General features: G+C 47.1%; 1 protein-coding gene across 2 annotated transcripts in view; it reads left to right on the top strand.

Moving 5' to 3' along the window:
* The window catches only part of KAT6A (lysine acetyltransferase 6A), a 98,432-nt gene extending 80,736 nt beyond the window's left edge, over positions 1-17,696 (top strand). For both annotated transcript variants that reach the window (XM_053401568.1, XM_053401569.1), the window contains 4 exons: positions 3,355-3,562; positions 6,146-6,844; positions 8,004-8,301; positions 12,653-17,696. In XM_053401568.1, the coding sequence (XP_053257543.1) occupies positions 3,355-3,562; positions 6,146-6,844; positions 8,004-8,301; positions 12,653-15,288 (3,841 nt within the window). In that variant the 3' untranslated portion in view covers positions 15,289-17,696. The remainder of the gene's footprint in view (positions 1-3,354; positions 3,563-6,145; positions 6,845-8,003; positions 8,302-12,652) is intronic.
* Positions 17,697-19,518: the final 1,822 nt, after the last annotated feature.

Raw genomic sequence — 19,518 nt, forward strand, 5'->3', positions numbered from 1 at the left:
GAACTCTATTAGCCTTTGCCCTGCTTCGTTTTGATCTCCAAGGCCAAACTTGCCAGTTGTTCCTTTTATCTCTTGATTCCCTACTTTAGCATTCCAATCCCCTATAATGAGAAGAACATCCTTCTTTGGTGTCACTTCTATAAGGTCTTGTAAGTCTTCATAGAATTGGTCTATTTCAGTTTCTTCAGCACCAGTGGTTGGTGCATAAACTTGGATTACTGTGATGTTAAAAGGTCTGCCTTGGATTCGTATCGAGATCATTCTATCATTTTTGAGATTGCATCCCAGTACAGCTTTCGCCACTCTTTTGTTGACTATGAGGGCCACTCCATTTCTTTTACGGGTTTCTTGCCCACAGTAGTAGATGTGATGGTCATCCGAACTGAATTCACCCATTCCCGTCCATTTTAGTTCACTGATGCCCAGGATGTCAATATTTATTCTTGCCATCTCATTTTTGACCACCTCCAACTTACCCAGGTTCATGGTTCTTACATTCCAGGTTCCTATGCAATATTTTTCTTTACAGCATTGGACTTTCCTTTCGCTTCCAGGCATATCCGCAACTGAGCGTCCTTTCGGCTTTGGCCCTGCCGCTTCATCAGCTCTGGATCTACTTGTACTTGCCCTCCGCTCTTCCCCAGTAGCATGTTGGACGCCTTCCGACCTGAGGGGCTCATCTTCCAGCGTCATAACTTTTATATGCCTGTTGTCTTTGTCCATGGAGTTTTCTTGGCAAGGATACTGGAGTGGCTTGCCGGTTCCTCCTCCAGGTGGATCACGTTTGGTCAAAACTCTCCACTATGACCTGTTCATCTTGTGTGCCCTGCTCGGCGTAGTTCATAGCTTCCCTGAGTTCTTCAAGCTATAGGATAGGATATATATTCTTCAAGCTATAGGATAGGGCTAGCATTAGAGATTTTCTGTCTCCCCCCCAAAAAAAGGACTTACACCCCAACACATTGTGAAGATTGTCATCAGCATCGTGGTCTGTCTTGTCTGACATTCAGGAGGTTTCTTTAGGTGCTCTTCCTTTCCTTAGTTTCTTAAAGAGGCTACAATAATAAATCCACCTGTATCCCAGGTGGAAGTGCATACAGAGCTAAAGACTCTGCAATGACCAGCATTTAAACATTTAAAATCAGTCTCTGTGTTTGTTACCAATTAAGGTTGTATTTCTTAACACTGTTACTTCAGCAAGGCAAGTTTCTCAACTGAATACACTCTCGGTAGCCAAACACCTTTATGTACTGTATCAAGACCAAGTAGTATTACAGACTGATTCTTCTTTTAGTCTGAAAATCAATACACATTTTCACGGACAGTAAGAGCTCATTCTTCCAACTTTTTGTCCTTCACCTGAACATCCTACAGAGAAGGCATGGCACTCTCTGGATGTGAGAAGATCTTTGAAGATTCACATTGCATGTACAAAGCCATTTAGACAGTCATTATTTGCATCTTCTCATCCAAATAGATTAGGAAAGAGAGTTTCAAATTCCACTTGGTCTTAGTGAGTTAGGGTCTGAATAAATATGCCATATAATGTGTTGCACTTGATGCCACCATCTAAAATTACTGCATACTCAGCTACTGGGGCAGGGGCCAAATGAGCAGACCTCTTCAGGAGGTTGCTACACATTTACAAAGCACTACAAAATGGATTTATATGCCTTGGCTGAGGCAGCTTTGGGGAGAAAAGTGCTGTAGCACGGACTCCTAGACCAATAGGCAGCTAAAGCCTTCCCTACATGGGTACACTTTTGGACACTCCATCTGAGACCATCTTACATGCATCTGTGCATGTAATGATGGTCTCTGGGCTGCACTCTATATTTTACAGTGCCTACTGGGGTGTCAGTTTGTCATGGGAACAGTGTCGTTTGTGTGGTTGAATGCTTGTCTGTGTTTTTGTTTCTTTTGTGTAACATTTCTGCTCTTAAGCTTTGTCATGAACAAAAACTAGTGCTACAGAGGGAAAGAGACAATTTAACTGCTTTTGAAACAATTTGTGTTTATGCCATAAAACACTAGGGGCAGCTCACATCTCAACTGAGACTATATTTACATGCATAGAGAAATTCCTTTCAGGTAAGACCAGTGATCCCATATAGCTGAAACATTCTCTAGTATTTTCTTCATCTGTCTGTCCCAAAATTTCTAGTAGTCACAGTGCAGGCATTCAGTGCCTTGTCCAACTGCTCCCTCCAGCATAGCTAATGGCAACAGGAAACATTTTCATAACATGTACAGACCTTGTGTTGAGTACATTGAACAGAAGAGTACAAGCCCCACTGAAGCAAACTAAATCTGTCACTTCTGCTGAAAACGCAATTGCTTACTCTCATAATTAAGGCTAACTAAAAAGTAATTCTGTACTCAGGCAATCAGAATTCTTCACTAAAAGCAGCTGAATTCTGTAATTGTTCTAAATCCTGCAGATCAATCAAATTTGCATGTTTCTTTTATTTACTATAATTTTAGCATTGCACGGGGATATAAACACTACCATGTGATTAATATGCTGATTTACTTTGATTTCTGAGACATCAGCACATTTTCAAACAATAGGGATAGAAATGTGCATTTTATTAAATCAAACCTGAGATTCGGAAGCTCAGCTCAAGCTTTTTGGCTTTGGAGCTTATTTTTATTGCTAAAACACAATCATTGCATTGCAGGATTTTGGGTTTTGAGATAGTTGCAGTTTCAGCCAAGGCACTAAGAGCCTTCCAATGCCTTCAGCCTGAGGCACAAGAAGCCAGAAAAACTGGTAGATATATTTTCTTTTCCTGCAACAGATGCTTAGCTGCCTTTAATGATTCTTCATTACCTTGCACTCTGCATCAGTTCTAGTGTCATCTCAGTTTGATTCTGGGCTACAAGTTTCAAACGGAAGTGAGAAAGAAATGTCCTACACAACTTTTTTTCAAAACTTCACATGAGTCACCGTAGTCGAAACAAAATAAAAGAATTTCTTCCAGCAGCACCTTAGAGACCAACTCAGTTTGTTATTGGTATGAGCTTTCGTGTGCATGCAGCACACGAAAGCTCATACCAATAACAAACTCAGTTGGTCTCTAAGGTGCTGCTGGAAGAAATTCTTTTATTTTGTTTCGACTACAGCAAACAAACATGGCTACCTACCTGTAACATGAGTCACTGTAGGAATTTTGGAGCTGACTTTAACCTATTTGTGCACCTCAAATGCTGTTTGCTTCTTGGCAGCTGCTTAGTAATGTGACAGTCTTTTGGGCATCCTCCTGCTGGTCACTCTTCCTTCCTGCGTCCGTACGTTTGTTACCTGTACTTAAACGTCAAAATTCGGCTGAATCATTTTTTCCTCATTCTCAGATTTGTGATTGTCCGGCGGGAGAAGCTTATCCAAGACCACATGGCAAAGCTGAAACTGAATCTCCGGCCTGTAGTTGTAGATCCAGAATGCCTACGCTGGACTCCTGTCATTGTCTCAAACTCAGTGGTTTCAGAGGATGAAGAAGAAGAAGCTGAAGATGGGGAAAATGAAGAGCAGCAGCAGCAGCAAAGGGAAAGAGAGGTAGAGGTCAGTGTGGAATAGATATTTATATATGCATGCAATTGTGGAGTAATTAGCAAAGCAGCCACATGTGTGCCCCGTATGGCAGAGGGATGGAAAGGTAGCTTAACAGTGCGGATGGCTAAAAGCCAGATGGAGTTGCTAAGGAATGTAATGGGAAAATTGGATCCCCTTCATCTTTCCATCAAGCCTGTATTAATTTGCCCTACCTCTACATATGCCACATTGGGAGGAATTTTATTTGAAAAGGTGGGGTAGGAACAAATAAACATGAAACTTTGTTATCCTGAGCCCAAACCATTATTTATTGTTTAAATTTATATCTAGTCCAAAGGAGTCCAGGGAGGCAAACAAGAAAACACAAAAACTAACAAAATATTTAGATGTTAAAAACATCTGAGAACGTTTAAAAACAGCCATGTATCCTCACACCTAATAATTTCCAGGTTGCTGGAAATAGGAAGAGAGTGGTGCAATGATTAGAGTGTTGGACTAGGACCCAGGAGACCAAGGTTCAAGACCCCACCCCCCACCCCCCACCATGTAGCTCACTGGATGACCTTGGACCAGTCCTTGCCTCTCAGCCTAATCTACCTCACAGGGTTGTTGTGGAGATTATATTAGGGGGAGAACCATGGACACCACCTTGAGCTCCTTGGACAAAGGGTGGGATATAAACACATTAGGCTAGAAAATTAAATTAGTATGTTGTAGCCATTAAATACCTGGACAAATAGAAATGTTTTTAAAAACCTCCTGAATACTTTGGAAGGTGTTCCATAAGTGAGGAACCAATACTGCAGTGATGTCCAAATTTGGCCCTCCAGCTGTTTTGGAACTACAATTCCCATCATCTTTGACCACTGGTCCTGTTACCCAGGGATGATGGGAGTTGTAGTCCCAAAACAGCTGGAGGGCCAAGTTTGCCGTGGGTCAACATCAATCAGGAAGTCCCCAGAAAGGGTGGCACTGCCAAAGGGGCCTGCTTTGATGGTTTTCTGGCCCGAGGTGGTTGGTTTTGAGGGAGGCTGTCTTGGGTCCCAAGCCCTTTAGGGTTTGTTTACTGGTACAAATTCAGACTGGCAGCCAGGGAAGCACTTTCAGGACCAGTGACACATGGTCCTATCAAATTGCCCCACTCACCAACCTAGCAACCTTTTTCTGCTGTAGCTGCAGCTTCTGGATTGTATTCAGTCACTAGAGCATGGGCAACTGAGGTCAGGCTAATAGCTGACAAACCAGCCTAATTTGGGTGCAATCACTCCTAGCTGCAGAAGCCACCTGGCTGGAATCCAGGAATGCTCTCGGACTGCAAACCTGTTCCTTCAAGGGACAGTGCAAGCTGTCTACCTTATTTTTGGACCCGTGAATCACCCACTGTTTAGTCTCAGTATATCTAGCTTATCACTTCAGCCAGGCACCAGTCCAACCCCACAGCTTTTGCTGATTTAGATGGAAGGAGGGAGAGGAAGAGAGCAGTGTGATATTAACATATAAATGTTGAATTAGCATATGAGACACAATGGACCCTGTGGGACCCCACAGCTCAGAACTCATGGGGCTGAGCAACATTCCTCTAGTGTTACCTTCTGGTAATGACCCTGCAGGCAGAAGCAGATTTGCTGCAATACAGTGCCTCTAGCTCCCAACCCCCTGATTTGTTTCAAAATGAGACTATGGTCAGTGATGGCAAAAGCCATTGAAAGATCAAGGGTTGTTCCCACCTCTTGGTCTCTCTCTTCTGATAAAGGCAATCAGTCAGGGCAACTGAGGCTGTTTTGATGCTAAAAATGGGCATGAAATCAGACTCAAATGGATTTAGATCATCTTTGCCCAGATACCAGAAATGAAATACTAGAGACTGGGATGAAGAGGGCATGTAATGGTCTCACTACTACAAGTGTTTTGTTCCTGTCATCAAACTGCAACAACGACAAAAGATCTCGCAGGCTTTGCTCCTTTCTGCACTCAGACAGAAGCCTTCCTACTCTGCAACCTGAGATACTTTAACTGGAAATGATTAAGACTGAATCATGGAACAGTGCTTGCACTATTATTGAATAATGGGCTTAGGTCTGAAAATTTGGCTCATCTGAACTTAAACCCCCGGGGTCTATTGCACTCATGAACCCAGTTTTGGAATAAAAATATTCCCTTCGTGGCCTATATAGTGGCGGGAAATTTATGCAGCCTGGATGGAAAGATGGATGGGATTGTTCAGATGAGGTTTTCCATGGTCATTGGTAGGCCTGCACAGGAAGTGTAGAAAAATTGAGGCAAGGAAGGAGAGCAGAAAACCCAGGGAAGTAGTGGTGGGGCCAAGGAAGAGGGAGTGGGCTTGAGGGTGGAAGGTGGCTAGCTAATGGGGAGGTATTTGGGAGAGGAAAACTGGAGGGGAATCGGAAGAAAGGAAAGGTGGACATGACCAGGAGTTGTGGAATCAAGGAGAGATCAAGATTGTTCCAATCTTTGGCTGCAAGCTGGTACTTTAAATGCAGAACCAACTTTCCCAGCAACCTTATGTCTGTAGGAAGTAACAGTTGCAAGAAAGTCTTAAATAAAATAGCTTGCTTTTTTTCTTTATACCAGGTGATCAAATCTGTATCCTGGGAGAAAAAAGAGAGAGAGTCTTACTTTCCTCTGGAGAGTGAAAAAAAGCCAGACATTGTTTCTCCAGCCAATTCTGTGCGGCCAAACAAACAAAGTCTTCCCCTTGCTGGTCTTCCTGCAAACAACCAGATGCCACGGAGAGGCCGTCGGAAGAACAAACAGCCGCGGGAGTCCTTTGCAGAGAAGGATTTGAAACTACTTTTAGAGGAGAAGTCAGCCATGGCCAGGGGAGGTCGCTGTGGGGAGTGTCAGGAAAAGGCGGCGGCGGCGGCGGCTGCAGCTGCGGCCGCTTCCCGAGAGAGATTTGGGGAGACTGAAGAGAGAACGACTTCCTCCCAGGGACAGTGTGGCAAATGTGAGGAAAAGTCCCCGGCTCCCCGGGGGCACTTTGGCAAAGATGAGGAAAAGTCCCCCATCTCCCATGGGCAGTATGGCAAAGGGGAGAAGCCCTCAGTGGCTCAGAGATACAGTGAAGTGTGGAGAGGGCAGCTGAAGACCCACGAGTCCCTGAAAGGCAGACTCTCCAAGGAGTGCGACCGAATATCCCGGCCACACCGTGAGGGTGAGAGGACACTGCCAAGGCATTTCAGTGAGAGCAGCGAAGAGGAGGGGGAGGAGCCTGTCAGCCCCTGCTCCACTTCCCCACCAGTTCTCACCAAACCCACCTTGAAGCGAAAGGTATGTCTTTCTCCCTTTCTGTCTGCTCCACAGCTGCACACAACCCTGAGCTTTCTCCTTGTGTTAGCTTCTGCTTGCCTGTTGAACCTCTCTCATTCCCTGGATAGGTTCCTGAAAAGCTATTGCGTCTGTAGGCTTTATGTGCATGTGTAAGAAGGTGATCATATTCAGGACTGTGTATGCTTTTAATAATAATAAGCTCAGAAAAACTTAATTTTGTTATTTAGCTTTTTGCAAATTTACTGTTTTACAAGTAGCAGTTCTGGGAGGGAACTTTCAAACCCCCCCCCCCCCATTTTGCCAGTTAAGGTAGAGACATGCAGTGCACTGACATCCCACTCACAACCATTGGGACTCTTATCCAGCAGGTCTTCTGGCTTCTGAGATTTTAGCAGCCATTGCCTATACTTCCAAACACATGTTAAGTCAGACAGTGCCAGAAACTTTGCTGCTTTTTCTTTTTTCTAAACAAATGCAGAGGCTCTCAGGAAGCAAAATCTCAGCCCACTGCTGCACTCCATTTGTTTATTCTGCTCAGCTGTTGCGGCATGCACATACTGCTACTTACATATTTGTGAGATGCATATTCTAAAGAAAGGGTGGGAAGCCTGTGGCCCTCCAGATGTTGGTGGACTCCAATTCCTGTCAGCCCCAGCCAGTACAGTCAGTTATCAGGGATGATGGGAGTTGTAGGCCCACAACATCAGGTGGGCCCCAGATTCCCCATCCATTTTTAAAGGTTTATCTTTGTGCCAGGGAAAGGCAGTAGGTTTAGACTTTGAAAGGGGGCCCTAGGGGACCCTAGGATATTGAGGACCTCTCTCTATGGGCAGAGAATGTCTCCAGAGGCCTCTTCGTTGCAGCTACAGTTAGTTCTCTACTATCCGTATTTTGATGGTAGGTGCAGAGGGGGGTCTGGCATGCCCTTGACACCGGAGGGGGTGGAATATGCCAGTCCTGAAACTGGAGTACTGACATGTCCTTCAGTCGCCTCCCCTCCTCCTGTCCTGGCCAATGTGAGCCCAGCTGGTGGCCATAGGAAATGACAGTGGCCCTCCCCGGATGTCTCCTCTCTGCATGCTATAGGGCTTCTCTCTCTTGCCTCACTGAGTTGTGCTGTATGTAACCATCTGTCACTTGGTTGTGGTTGTTTGTGCAGAAGCCCATTCCCCGGAAGAGGCGGGTCCGCAAGCGCAAATATCACAACAGCAGTGTTGTGACAGAAACCATCTCTGAAACGACTGAGGTCCTGGATGAGCCTTTTGAGGACTCTGATTCTGAAAGGCCCATGCCTCAACTGGAGCCCACCTTTGAGATGGAGGACGAGGAGGATGAGGAAGAAAGTGAACTGTTCCCAAGAGGATATCTTCGTCGCCTCTCTCCCCAAGGCTCCCTCAGGCACAGGCCCTCCTCCAAGAGAGGATCTCAGGGTGGAGAGGAGTCCGACGATGCCACTGGTAGGTTTCTCAAGAACAGTTGTCAGTGGGTGCTTCAATGCAGTGTAACTTGCCATAAGAAAGGTCGCTAACTGCTCCCTCCCTGCACTCGGTGCCCATATGAAACATGCAAGATTGCCCAGTCCCAGGAATACGTGAGCTGCGACAACTAGGGAAGAAAAGGTGGGGAGAGCATGGATGTGGGAAAAGACAAAGGACAAGGGCTGCCAGAGCCCTTGGACCAAGGGCAACCTGTGACACTCCCCCCCCCGCGCGCTCGGGTTCTTGGGTTTCCGCCTCCCGTTATGGCAAGCTAAAACATCCAGATGGCCACAGGTTCCCTGTTCCTGCCATGGATGGCAATGAAACTTCTATTGAAAGAGATGAGGGCCAAGGCCGAGCTCCAGGGCCAGCTGGTGACATACAACCCGCTTAAGGAACTGGGATGAACTCCATGGCTTACTGGTAGGGGTGGGGTGGGGGAATTCAACAACAACAAGAAGCAATCTTACCAGTGCAGGCATCTGTTGTCCCTCCTTTCACCTGGTGGTAAGAAAGTGGAAGGTAAAGCACCCACTTCCATCAAATAGCCCATTACTTTCAGTGTGGTTCATTTAGTTAGATCAGTCTGTCACTGCAAAGTAGAAGCACAGGCATTTTGAGTCCTCTAGTCAGCAAGTATATGCTGCATGAACCAGAGGCTCTCAGCAACCGGATACCATCTCTGACTGGCCTAGTTTTTGTGCAGGTGCTGCGTATAAAAGCTGTTTTTATGTTTTGTTTATATCCAAGGCATTTTATCAGAATCGTTCTTTATAGCAATCCTTTCCTGTATTTCAGTCAAAAGCTTACTCCTAAAGGGTACACAGAATGGACTGCACAGTGCATAAAGTGCAATGTCCTCTGCATTGGCTTTAGATTCCACAAGAGTAGATTTACAGGAATCTCTTTAAGTACCTTCTTTCTAGATTAGCGGAATACCTTTTCTGGAATCAGCTGTAAAAGCATTCCTCAGAGAACAGAATATAAGATCATAAAACTAAGTTACATAATAGAAAGCAATATCATTGAGGATGTTCTGTGTCTACCTGTGTGTCTGATCGTTTATCTGTTTTAGCTCTGCAACCCTCCACTCATCTGTTACCAAGCCATTATAAGACAGTAGCAGTCCACATTTCTTCATCTAATAGGCTGTTACCTTCAAATTGCATTTGTTCAGTTCCATAAAAACTGGAATTGGTTCATTCTTCACCCCCCTGCCACTCTCCCTTTGTCGTCGATGACATTGTGGGAAAGTTCATGCTAGGCTGTAGCTTCCTAACCCTCTCCAAAGTGCTTTTGCATCTAGTCTTGAATTTAGACTATTAAGCTGCATTTAACCTTTAAGAGGTTAATCAACAGTCACTAAGCCCAGATGGCCCTGTTAAGTGTAGTTTTGTAGTAACCTGTTAGGCAGATGCTTATGCTCTCTGCACGTGAATGAGTCAATTACTGTGAGATACTTGGCTATAATGCTCGATTACCTTTTTTCAAAACTGCAGTACAAAACATTTTAATCTGCTTCCACTGATTCCTCCACCTTCCAGCAGAGCAGCCTTTTTCAGCCTTGGGTTCCTAGGTGTTGTTGGGCTACCGCTTCCCTCATTCCTGGCTGTTGCTTCTGCTTGCTATGGATGATGGGAGTTGTAGTCCAACAATATCTGGGCACCCAAGGTTGAGAGAGGCTAGTATGCCACATGGGAGCAGCTGTTGGCAAGATAGATGCTGTGGATTGAATTAGGAGGATTGAGGTGTGTGGAAGATCCTACCTTGCAGAGGCTTCCACAATCCACAAGGAAATGATCCTCTTGTGCAAAGCTATGAATTATTCTTTCAGTTCTTCTCCACCCCCCAAATTGGATAGCCATACTTGCCTCCCTGGGCTGCTATAAATAGTACTACAGTGGTACCTCGCAAGACGAATGCCTCGCAAGACGGAAAACTCGCAAGAAGAGTTTTCCGTTTTTCGAGGTGCTTCGCCAGACGAATTTCCCTATGGGCTTGCTTCGCAAGAAGAAAGCCCATAGGGAAATCTCCGGGGACCTCTTTTAAAATGCTGGCGGTCGGGAGCAAAGACTTTCGCCCACCGCCCGCCTTCAGAAGAGGTCCTGGACCTCTTCTGAAGGCCGGCGGGCGGCAAAAGTCTTTGCTCCCCCCCGCCTGCCTTCCCGGGACAGCGGAGACTTCTCCGCTGTCCCGGGCGATCTTAAAATGCTGGCAGGCGGCAGCGAAGCGTTCGCTGCCAACCCCCAGCATTTTAAAAGCCCCCGGGACAGCGGAGACTTCTCCGCTGTCCCGGGCGATTTTAAAATGCTGGCGGTCGGCAGCGAAGCCCTCCTGTCCCCGGAGCTTGCGGGGCGGGAGGTGGGGAGAAGGGCTTTTCCCACCGCCAGCCTTCAGAACAGCCTTCTGAAGGCTGGCGGTGGGAAGAAAAGCCCTTGTCGTCCCCCCACCCCCAGCCTTCAGAAGAGGTCGGGGGACAGACTGTCCCCGGACCTGGTCTGAAGGCGGTTTCCATAGGAACGTATTGATTGATTTTCAATGCATTCCTATGGGAAACCGTGCTTCGCAAGACAAAAAACTCGCAAGAAGAAAAAACTCGCGGAACGAATTAATTTTGTCTTGCGAGGTACCACTGTAGTTAATGCACTGTGAACATTGGAAATGGGCTGTATCAGTGAGGGTTAGACAATTTGAGTCTGAGCTCTAAAGTATGAATAGGCCTTTCTGCAGTGCACACACTGTGTGTCCCTGTGTTGCCCTGTGCCTTTGTGTAGTTTTGCAGCTCGCTTCTAGTCCCAGCCACAGCACAGCTGTGCAAGAGGCCCCCAGGAGTGCAGCCTCAACCTGGCTCCCAGACACCCCTACTGCTGTCCAAGTGCCACAGGCTCCGGCTGCTTCTATCACAGTTGTTATTACACCCCTGTGCCACAGAGCTGGGAAGTCGTACATCTCAAAGCTGGGAAAGGTTGTCAATCTTTGCAAATGACATGGCACAAGCTGCAGTTGGTGGCTGTGAATATGTTCATTTCATTAATTATATATACATGGCTTAATACAACAAAGTCTCCAAGTGGATCACACAAATTGTAATAATAAAATCACAACCCAAATGTCTGTACATGATATTTAAACACCATAACAATCCAGTAAAACATTAAGCAAAACATTAAAGCAGAAATACTGAAATGGTGCCTATAGGCTGCTACAAGTGCTGCAAAGAAAAGACATAGTGACCCACAGCTCTGAAGACTCAAATTGTCTAACCCTCACTGATACAGCCCATTTCCAATGTTCACAGTGCATTAACTACAGTGGTACCTCGCAAGACGAAATTAATTCGTTCCGCGAGTTTTTTCTTCTTGCGAGTTTTTGTCTTGCGAAGCACGGTTTCCCATAGGAATGCATTGAAAATCAATCAATGCGTTCCTATGGAAACTGCCTTCAGACCAGGTCCGGGGACAGTCTGTCCCCCGACCTCTTCTGAAGGCTGGGGGGGGGGGGGACAAGGGCTTTTCTTCCCACCGCCAGCCTTCAGAAGGCTGTTCTGAAGGCTGGTGGTGGGAAGAAAAGCCCTTCTCCCCACCTCCCGCCCCGCATTGATTTTATATCTACAAATTCAAGGAGTGGTTTTCTGCCTGTCCTTGTAGTAGCAGGCTCTTCCCATGGAAAGCTGAGCAGCGGAAATAGTTCTTAGATTCCAGCATGTAATATTATTTTAGGAGATAATAGTTGCAGCCAACCAGTGACCATGTGCTCCTTCTCCACCAGTCCGTTGGCTTGCTTCATCTCCCACTTGATTGACACCTCACTGGCCAGCATCTCTTGCTCTGCCCGCTTACCTTGGTTGAGAGCTCTCTGGGCTTGTGCCCTTTCGAGGCTTGAGGTGTAAATGCAATCCCTGGGAAGGTGGGAGAGAGAGAAAGCAGTTTCAGGTCAGGAGACCCAGCTGAATCTCCTTCCTCTAACACACCAGCCCCACCCTCTAACAGATGTGCAGTTTGTTCTTTAGGTAGGGCTACAAGGTTTAATTAGTAGACTATAGCAGACTAAATCTTCAGTCAGTCAACTGTGGGGGCAACAATTGAGTGAAAAGGCAGCTTTAAATACAGTATTTATTTCAGATAAGGAGTGGTAACTTGCTAAATTGCACATTAACTTGAGCTTGCTGTAACATCTTAGAGAAGCTGCTCTATGGAGCTTTTGGCAGTATGTAATATCAACAGGCAGGTGGTTAATCAACTGCAGATATTTCAGCTGCAAGCCTAGTGAGGAATTGGGACGAGAGGTCCAGCTGCTTAACCTTTCCCTCCTCCTTTCCCCTCCTTTTTAGGCTCTCCTACCTTGAAACCAGTCTCGGTGCTGAGAAAATGTGAAGCGAAAGATTCCCCACTCCAGCCAGACACTTCCACCCCCATGAAGAAGAAGAAGGGCTGGCCCAAGGGCAAAAGCCGCAAGCCCATCCACTGGAAGAAGAGGCCTGGCCGCAAGCCAGGCTTCAAGCTGAAGAGAGGGAAGGTCTTGGCAGCTGCCACCGAAGAGGCAGCTGACTCCACGGAAGCCACTTTGAAACCAGGTCGCAAACCAAAAGTGCAGGAGAAGGAAGAGCCTGTTGAGCAGAAGGAAGAGCTTCTGCATGTTGTAGAGGAAAGGAAAGAAGAAGAAGAAGAAGAAGAAGAAGAAGAAGAAGAAGAAGGGCCTCCAGAAGTTGGGGACCTGGGAGAGGAAGAGGAAGGTGCAGCTGCCAGTGAAGCAAGAGGGGCTTCTCCTTTAGGCAGCAGCAGCAGCAGCCCAGCAGCAGAAGTCAAGGAACCTGACGTGGAGGAAGAGGTGGAGAAGCCCCAGAGCCTCGGAGAGCAGAGGCAGTCGGAAGAAGAGCAGCCGGAGATGGAAGAACCTGAGCGCGAAGAGGAGGAGGAGGAGGAGGAGGAAGTGGCAGCTGTGGCAAACCAGAATGAAGACCACGATGCGGATGATGAAGAAGACGATGGGCAGGTGGAGCCTGCCAAGAAGAATGAACTGGAAGAGCAGGCAGCAACAGAGGGGCTGAAGGAAGAGCCTGACGCTCAGGAGCCTTTTTTAGAAACAAGCACACAGGACAGCAGAGAAGAGGATGTCAAGAACAAGAGTGAGGGAGAGGCAGATTCTGAGGAAGAGCAAGCCTCCCATGAGACATCGGTGGGATCAGATCCCGTTCCTGGTTCCGAAGATGACCAAGAGGAAGAGCAGCATGCTAAGGAAGGATTAATTGAGCTGAAGGAAGAGGAGCCAATCCCTCACAGTGAACTGGATCTTGAAACCGTCCAAGCAGTGCAATCCTTGACGCAGGAGGAGGAGAACAATGAGCACGACGTAGCCTACCAGGATTGCGAGGAGACCCTAGCGGCTTGTCAGAACCTGCAGAGCTACACCCAAGCTGAAGAGGATCCTCAGATGTCTATGGTTGAGGACTGCCAGGCCTCGGAACATAACAGCCCCATCTCCTCTGTCCAGTCTCACCCTAGCCAGTCGGTGCGCTCCGTCAGCAGCCCCAGCGTGCCCAGTGCCCTGGAGAGCGGCTACACCCAGATAAGCCCTGAGCAAGGCTCTCTCTCCGCACCTTCTATGCAGAACATGGAGACCAGCCCCATGATGGATGTGCCTTCTGTATCGGACCATTCTCAGCAGGTGGTGGACAGTGGCTTCAGCGACCTCGGCAGCATCGAGAGCACAACAGAGAACTACGAGAACCCCAGCAGCTACGACTCGACCATGGGTGGCAGCATCTGCGGTAACAACTCGTCTCAGAGCAGCTGTTCCTATGGTGGCCTGTCGTCCTCCAGCAGCCTCACCCAGAACAGTTGCGTCGTCACCCAGCAAATAGCCAGCATGGGCAACAGCTGCAGCATGATGCCTCAGGGCAGCGTCCAGCCCGCCACAAACTGCAATATCAAGTCCCCCCAGAGCTGTGTGGTTGAAAGGCCTCCGAGTAACCAGCAGCCAGCGGCACAGCCCCCCCAGCCCCAGCAGCCCCAGCAGCCCCAGCCCCCTCCTCCAGCGCAGCAACAGCAGCCTTCCCTGTCCCAGTGTAGCATGAACAATAGCTTCACTCCAGCACCCATGATAATGGAAATCCCGGAATCTGGCAGCACGGGCAACATAAGCATCTACGAGAGGATTCCTGGGGATTTTGGTGCCGGTGGCTACTCCCAGCCATCGGCCACCTTCAGCCTCGCCAAGCTGCAGCAGCTGACCAACACCATAATGGACCCCCATGCCATGCCTTACAGTCATTCCCCCGCTGTGACTTCCTATGCAACCAGCGTGTCTTTGTCCAACACCGGCCTGGCGCAGCTGGCTCCGTCTCATCCGTTGGCCGGGACGCCCCAAGCACAAGCCACCATGACACCCCCTCCCAACTTGGCGTCCACCACCATGAACCTCACCTCGCCCCTCCTCCAGTGCAACATGTCCACCACCAACATTGGCATCCCCCACACCCAAAGGCTGCAGGGGCAGATGCCCGTCAAGGGGCACATCTCCATCCGCTCCAAGTCGGCACCCCTGCCCTCAGCAGCTGCTCACCAGCAGCAGCTCTATGGGCGCAGCCCCCCTGCGGTTGCCATGCAGGCCGGCCCCCGAGCGCTGGCTGTGCAGCGCGGCATGAACATGGGGGTGAACCTGATGCCAACCGCCCCTTACAACGTCAACTCCATGAATATGAATACCCTGAATGCTATGAACAGCTACCGGATGACCCAGCCCATGATGAACAGCAGCTACCATAGCAACCCTGCCTACATGAACCAGACAGCCCAGTATCCTATGCAGATGCAAATGGGAATGATGGGGAGCCAGGCCTATCCCCAGCAGCCTATGCAGCCAAACCCTCACGGGAACATGATGTACACTGGCCCCTCTCATCACAGCTACATGAATGCTGCTGGGGTCCCCAAGCAGTCTCTCAACGGACCCTACATGAGAAGATGAGCAAGATAAACTTGCTGTCTTTAAAGAACTAACTGAAATCTCTCTATAAATAAAGGAACCTTTTATACTGACAAACCAGAGACAATGGACCTTTTTCCAGTTAAATATTGCTGTAGATCTTAGATGGGGTTTTGTTCCCTTTGGGTTTATTTTATTTTATTTTTAGGGGGCCTGGTCTTTATTCTTTTCACGTTTTGTGGGGTTCTTTTGGTTTGGGTCTTTGTTTTCCCTTCATGATCCTGAAACACTTCACAGTTCAAATCCATTTTTAAAATGGGGTTTGGTTTTACTTTTATTTTTTTCAGGGAGGGAATTGAAAATGTGCACAAAACCGTTCTATAATTTAACAAAGAGTCTTACTTTGCTGACCATCTGGGCAGAGTGTTTAAAACTGTCATATTATCTCATTTTCAGCCGCCATATTCTTTCTCCTCCATTTGTCCCTTGTGCACAGCTCCTAAGATGGCGCCATCTCTAAAGGTCAGATCCTTCCCACCCTCCCCTAGCTTCTCTTTCCTACTTCAGGCCCAACAGCAGGCTTTGAGGTGGTGACTTAAGGATGGGATAATAGAGCCCAAGGCAAACTTTCTGGTCTTCTTCTGCCATCCCTCCAGAAATAGGAACTCTGAATGGTTTATTCTCCTCTGTCCCCACCTTTCTCTCTCTGAACTAAAATACAGTTTAAATGTAACTTCAAAAGTGTGCCCGTTGCCTTCATCCAAGACTTCTTTGCCCAGCAGCAGCATCTTGAGAACAAGCTAAGTGCAGCCGGAAAGCAGGGCGCTTGGGAGTGGAGTTAGGGAGATGGGATGCTCAGTAAGCCCTGCAGCTGGAAATCTGGCATGTGAATCTTGGACACAACTCTGCTTACGGACTGAGATTCCGAAGGTTCTTGCACCCCCTTGAAAGTTGGGGCGCACATTTCAATGGCTGTCAAGAGCCTGTCACCTTCTTCCCTGGCGGGCCTATTGCTGGCACTGCTGCCTCTTTGCTCCCCCTGCCCCAAGGCGCACCGTAGGGCTCTAGCAGCTTGCAGAGGGTCACTCTTGGGTGTTCCTTCAGCTGTGTGCGCCTGGGGGGCCAGAGGAGGGAATGCGAGGGAGACAGGAGGGCAGGGCGAGTCCGTGCAGTGCAATCCATCCCCTCATCCTGGGAAGAGATGCCAGGCCTGTGGGCACATCATCAACTAACGATAAGGAGGGGGACATGTAGCTTATCCTTCTAATGTAAAGTTCTCTGTATATTCCTGTAGAGCTACAGACGCACTTAGATTGACTTAGATGTGTAAAGAATTTTTTTTTTCAAAGAAACCTGAAAGGCAGTTGTGGAGGGGGGGAGGGGGGGTTCAACTGCACTAAAACGGACTTCCTCTATACTGTTGAGTATAAAAGCAGAATCCCAGGGGCTTCCAGCCCTCATTTTCTCTTAGTTCTTCAGCATGTGTACAAGGCTGTGTAGGATCCTTGTCCCTGTATATATCTATGAATCCAGGCTCACCTCATCTGTGTCGAAAGACGTCTCGGGCTGCCCTCTCCTCTCTTCCCTGGTCATCTGAGCTGGCATTGCTTCCTGGTTGCGGGGGGGGGGCGTTGTTGGGGTGTCAAAAGCAAAGCTGTTGGCACAAGGGCCATGTAATTTTATTATTATTATTATTTTTTGTCTGCTGTTAACCTTTTTCGGTTTTGGGTTTTTTGTATGGTTTTTAAAAATCAATTGGGCAGCTCCCTCTTTTCCACAAACCTTTGTGACTGTAGAACTATTGTAGAGAACCCAATGTTCTTTTCTATATTATAAAAAAAAATCTGACACAGTAATATTGGTACCTGTCATCCCCCCCACTTCTGTTTAAGAAATAATAATGATAATAATGATAATGATAATAATAATAATAATGTATTTTTAGCAAAATAAACTTGGTAATCTTCTAAAAGAAATTTAAAAAAAACTCACTGTTAGTGACTTTGATGCCTTTTAAAAAAAAGAGCTTTTTCATTTCATTCCATCTTTAAAATTTTTTATCTTTGTTGTAGAATATTAAAGACTATTTTAAGAAAGATGAAAATTCTCTTTAAAGAGATCTCTAGAGTGTGTAACTAGAGTTCCAGATGCCTCTAAAGCCGCATGTACAAAATGAAGCCGCGTCTATTCCTGTCTGTTTATATTTGCTTTTCCTGTTTTGTAACTTCTTTGTACTTCGTTCTTGGTGACTTGTAAGCTTAAAAAGGGGAAGGGGTGCCTGGATGATAAACCCTTTGTAATTCTCCATGTCATGCGCTCCTGGGCCGGCCGGCCTCCCTTCCTCTCCTTGTATGTAATATCACTTTTTCCCTCCCCCCTTTCTAGCAAGTACTTTCAAAAGAACTCTGTACATTTTAACATAAAAAAATAAATTATGTTGAGCCATTTTGGATGTCTGGTTTTGCACATCAAATTTTTCTTCCTCTGAAACGTTGGAGAGCCAAAGCCAGCAAGGGGGCCGAGGGGTCTGTTGGGATACTTTGCATGCAGGATGGATGCTGTGTGTGTGTGTGTGTGTGTGTGTGTGTGTGTGTGTGTGTGTGTGTGTGAAGTTTATCAGTGCAAAAAACTCTAGACATGCTATCACACCCCCCCCCCCAAAATCCTCAGCCGGCAACGAACAGCGCCAAAGCTTAATGTTTCTCCTTTCTGACCTGTGAAGAGAGAATGGTTGGTAAGCCACTCTGGGAATTGTAGTTCCATGAGTGGGGAGGGGAACAGGGATCTCCTATCCACTCTTGGCACATATAACAAACTGCAGCTCCCAGAATTCTTTGGGGGAAGCCATGACTTTCCAAAGTTGGGATCCTAGTAATTTAAATGTACTGTGTGAATGTGGCCTAACTGTTCCCCTCAAAGCACCAATTTGGTAGAGTCCTCCACTTATACTAAAGTTCATGCAATAAATTGCAGTGAGCTGCTGAGGCATGTGGGGATGAGGCTTGAGTGAGCCTATGTGTTCATGTCTTGGTTAGCTAATATTGGAGGCGGGGGGTACTTTAGATTGGGCCTCAAAATAGAAGTCTTCCATGGATGGGTTAAGCCCCTGGATTGGTATCTACAAAGTCTAATCAGAAATTTTCGAACTATCCTCTGTGTTAGGAGGCAGCCCGGGGGACGGGACTTGAGCTCTGTCATTGTGAGGTTGCTTGTTCAAGAACTAGTAAAGCCTCCCGAAATGAAAGCTAAGCAACAAGAACAGCCTTCCAGATGTTTGGGCTACATCTAGCCAGCACAGCTGTATTATGGCTATGCTTACTGGGACTGCTGAGGATTGTAGTCCAAAAGACCTAGAGGGTACCAGGTTGGGGGTGGCTGAACTGGAAAGTGGTCTCAGGTTAAGGGCAAGAAGGTAAAGCAGGAGGTGAGCTGGACCTACACAATGCAGAGTCCACCTGCAGCCCAGTTGTGGGTGAAAATTGGATTCTTCTAGCACCAGATTTTTTGAGCTGCACTTTATTCTAAATTTTGTAAAATGCAATTTTCCATTTCAAACTGGCTGTTGCCCACTCTGTGCCCTTTACAATATTTGTAGGATGTCAACTGTCTAAGCTAAAAAGCTTCAGGGATTAAAAGTTGGAAGCTTAAGTTGAAACACATGGAAACTGGCTTCTACCAATCAAGGTGACATCATGGGGTGTTGCTGATTAGAGTCTCCCCTGACATTTCTGCTCTTCCCAAACCTATTGCTTTCTTCTACCTTCAACCCTAAAAGGCAAGTGCAGTATGGCAGGATTCCTGGGTTTAAGTTCGTACTTTACTAGGCTAAATTCATGTGAGAAGGGATGTGTGTGAGAGAGAGCTAAAACAACTCATTTACAGGTTTGATCTCAAAATTTATTAGAATCCATGTTCCTAAAGAGCAGTTGATGAGCCAATTCAATGTGGACTTTGTTCAAGGAGTGGAGCTGATTACAGCTTTTAAGCTTAAAGGATGTAGGGAAAATGGGATATTTTGTGAAGATGGGAGAGAGATTTCCCTCTGAAAGAAAAGGAGTAGAAAGAGCAAACAAAATTTATGCTAACTTGGTTCTGTCTCTCCCCCAAGGTGCCTGTGTGTGTTCTAAATGGCCCCCTCTTAAGGATCCCACAGCTCTCGGCAACCGGCTGCATGTATGTGGAGGTTAAAACTCAGTACTGCCTCCACCATTGGAGGTCGTATGCCTCTGGCTGTCAGCTGATGAGGAGCACTAGGAGGAAGAGGGCTGCTGT

This window comes from Podarcis raffonei, chromosome 8 (genome assembly GCF_027172205.1).
Source record: "Podarcis raffonei isolate rPodRaf1 chromosome 8, rPodRaf1.pri, whole genome shotgun sequence".
NCBI classification, from domain to species: Eukaryota; Metazoa; Chordata; class Lepidosauria; order Squamata; family Lacertidae; genus Podarcis; species Podarcis raffonei.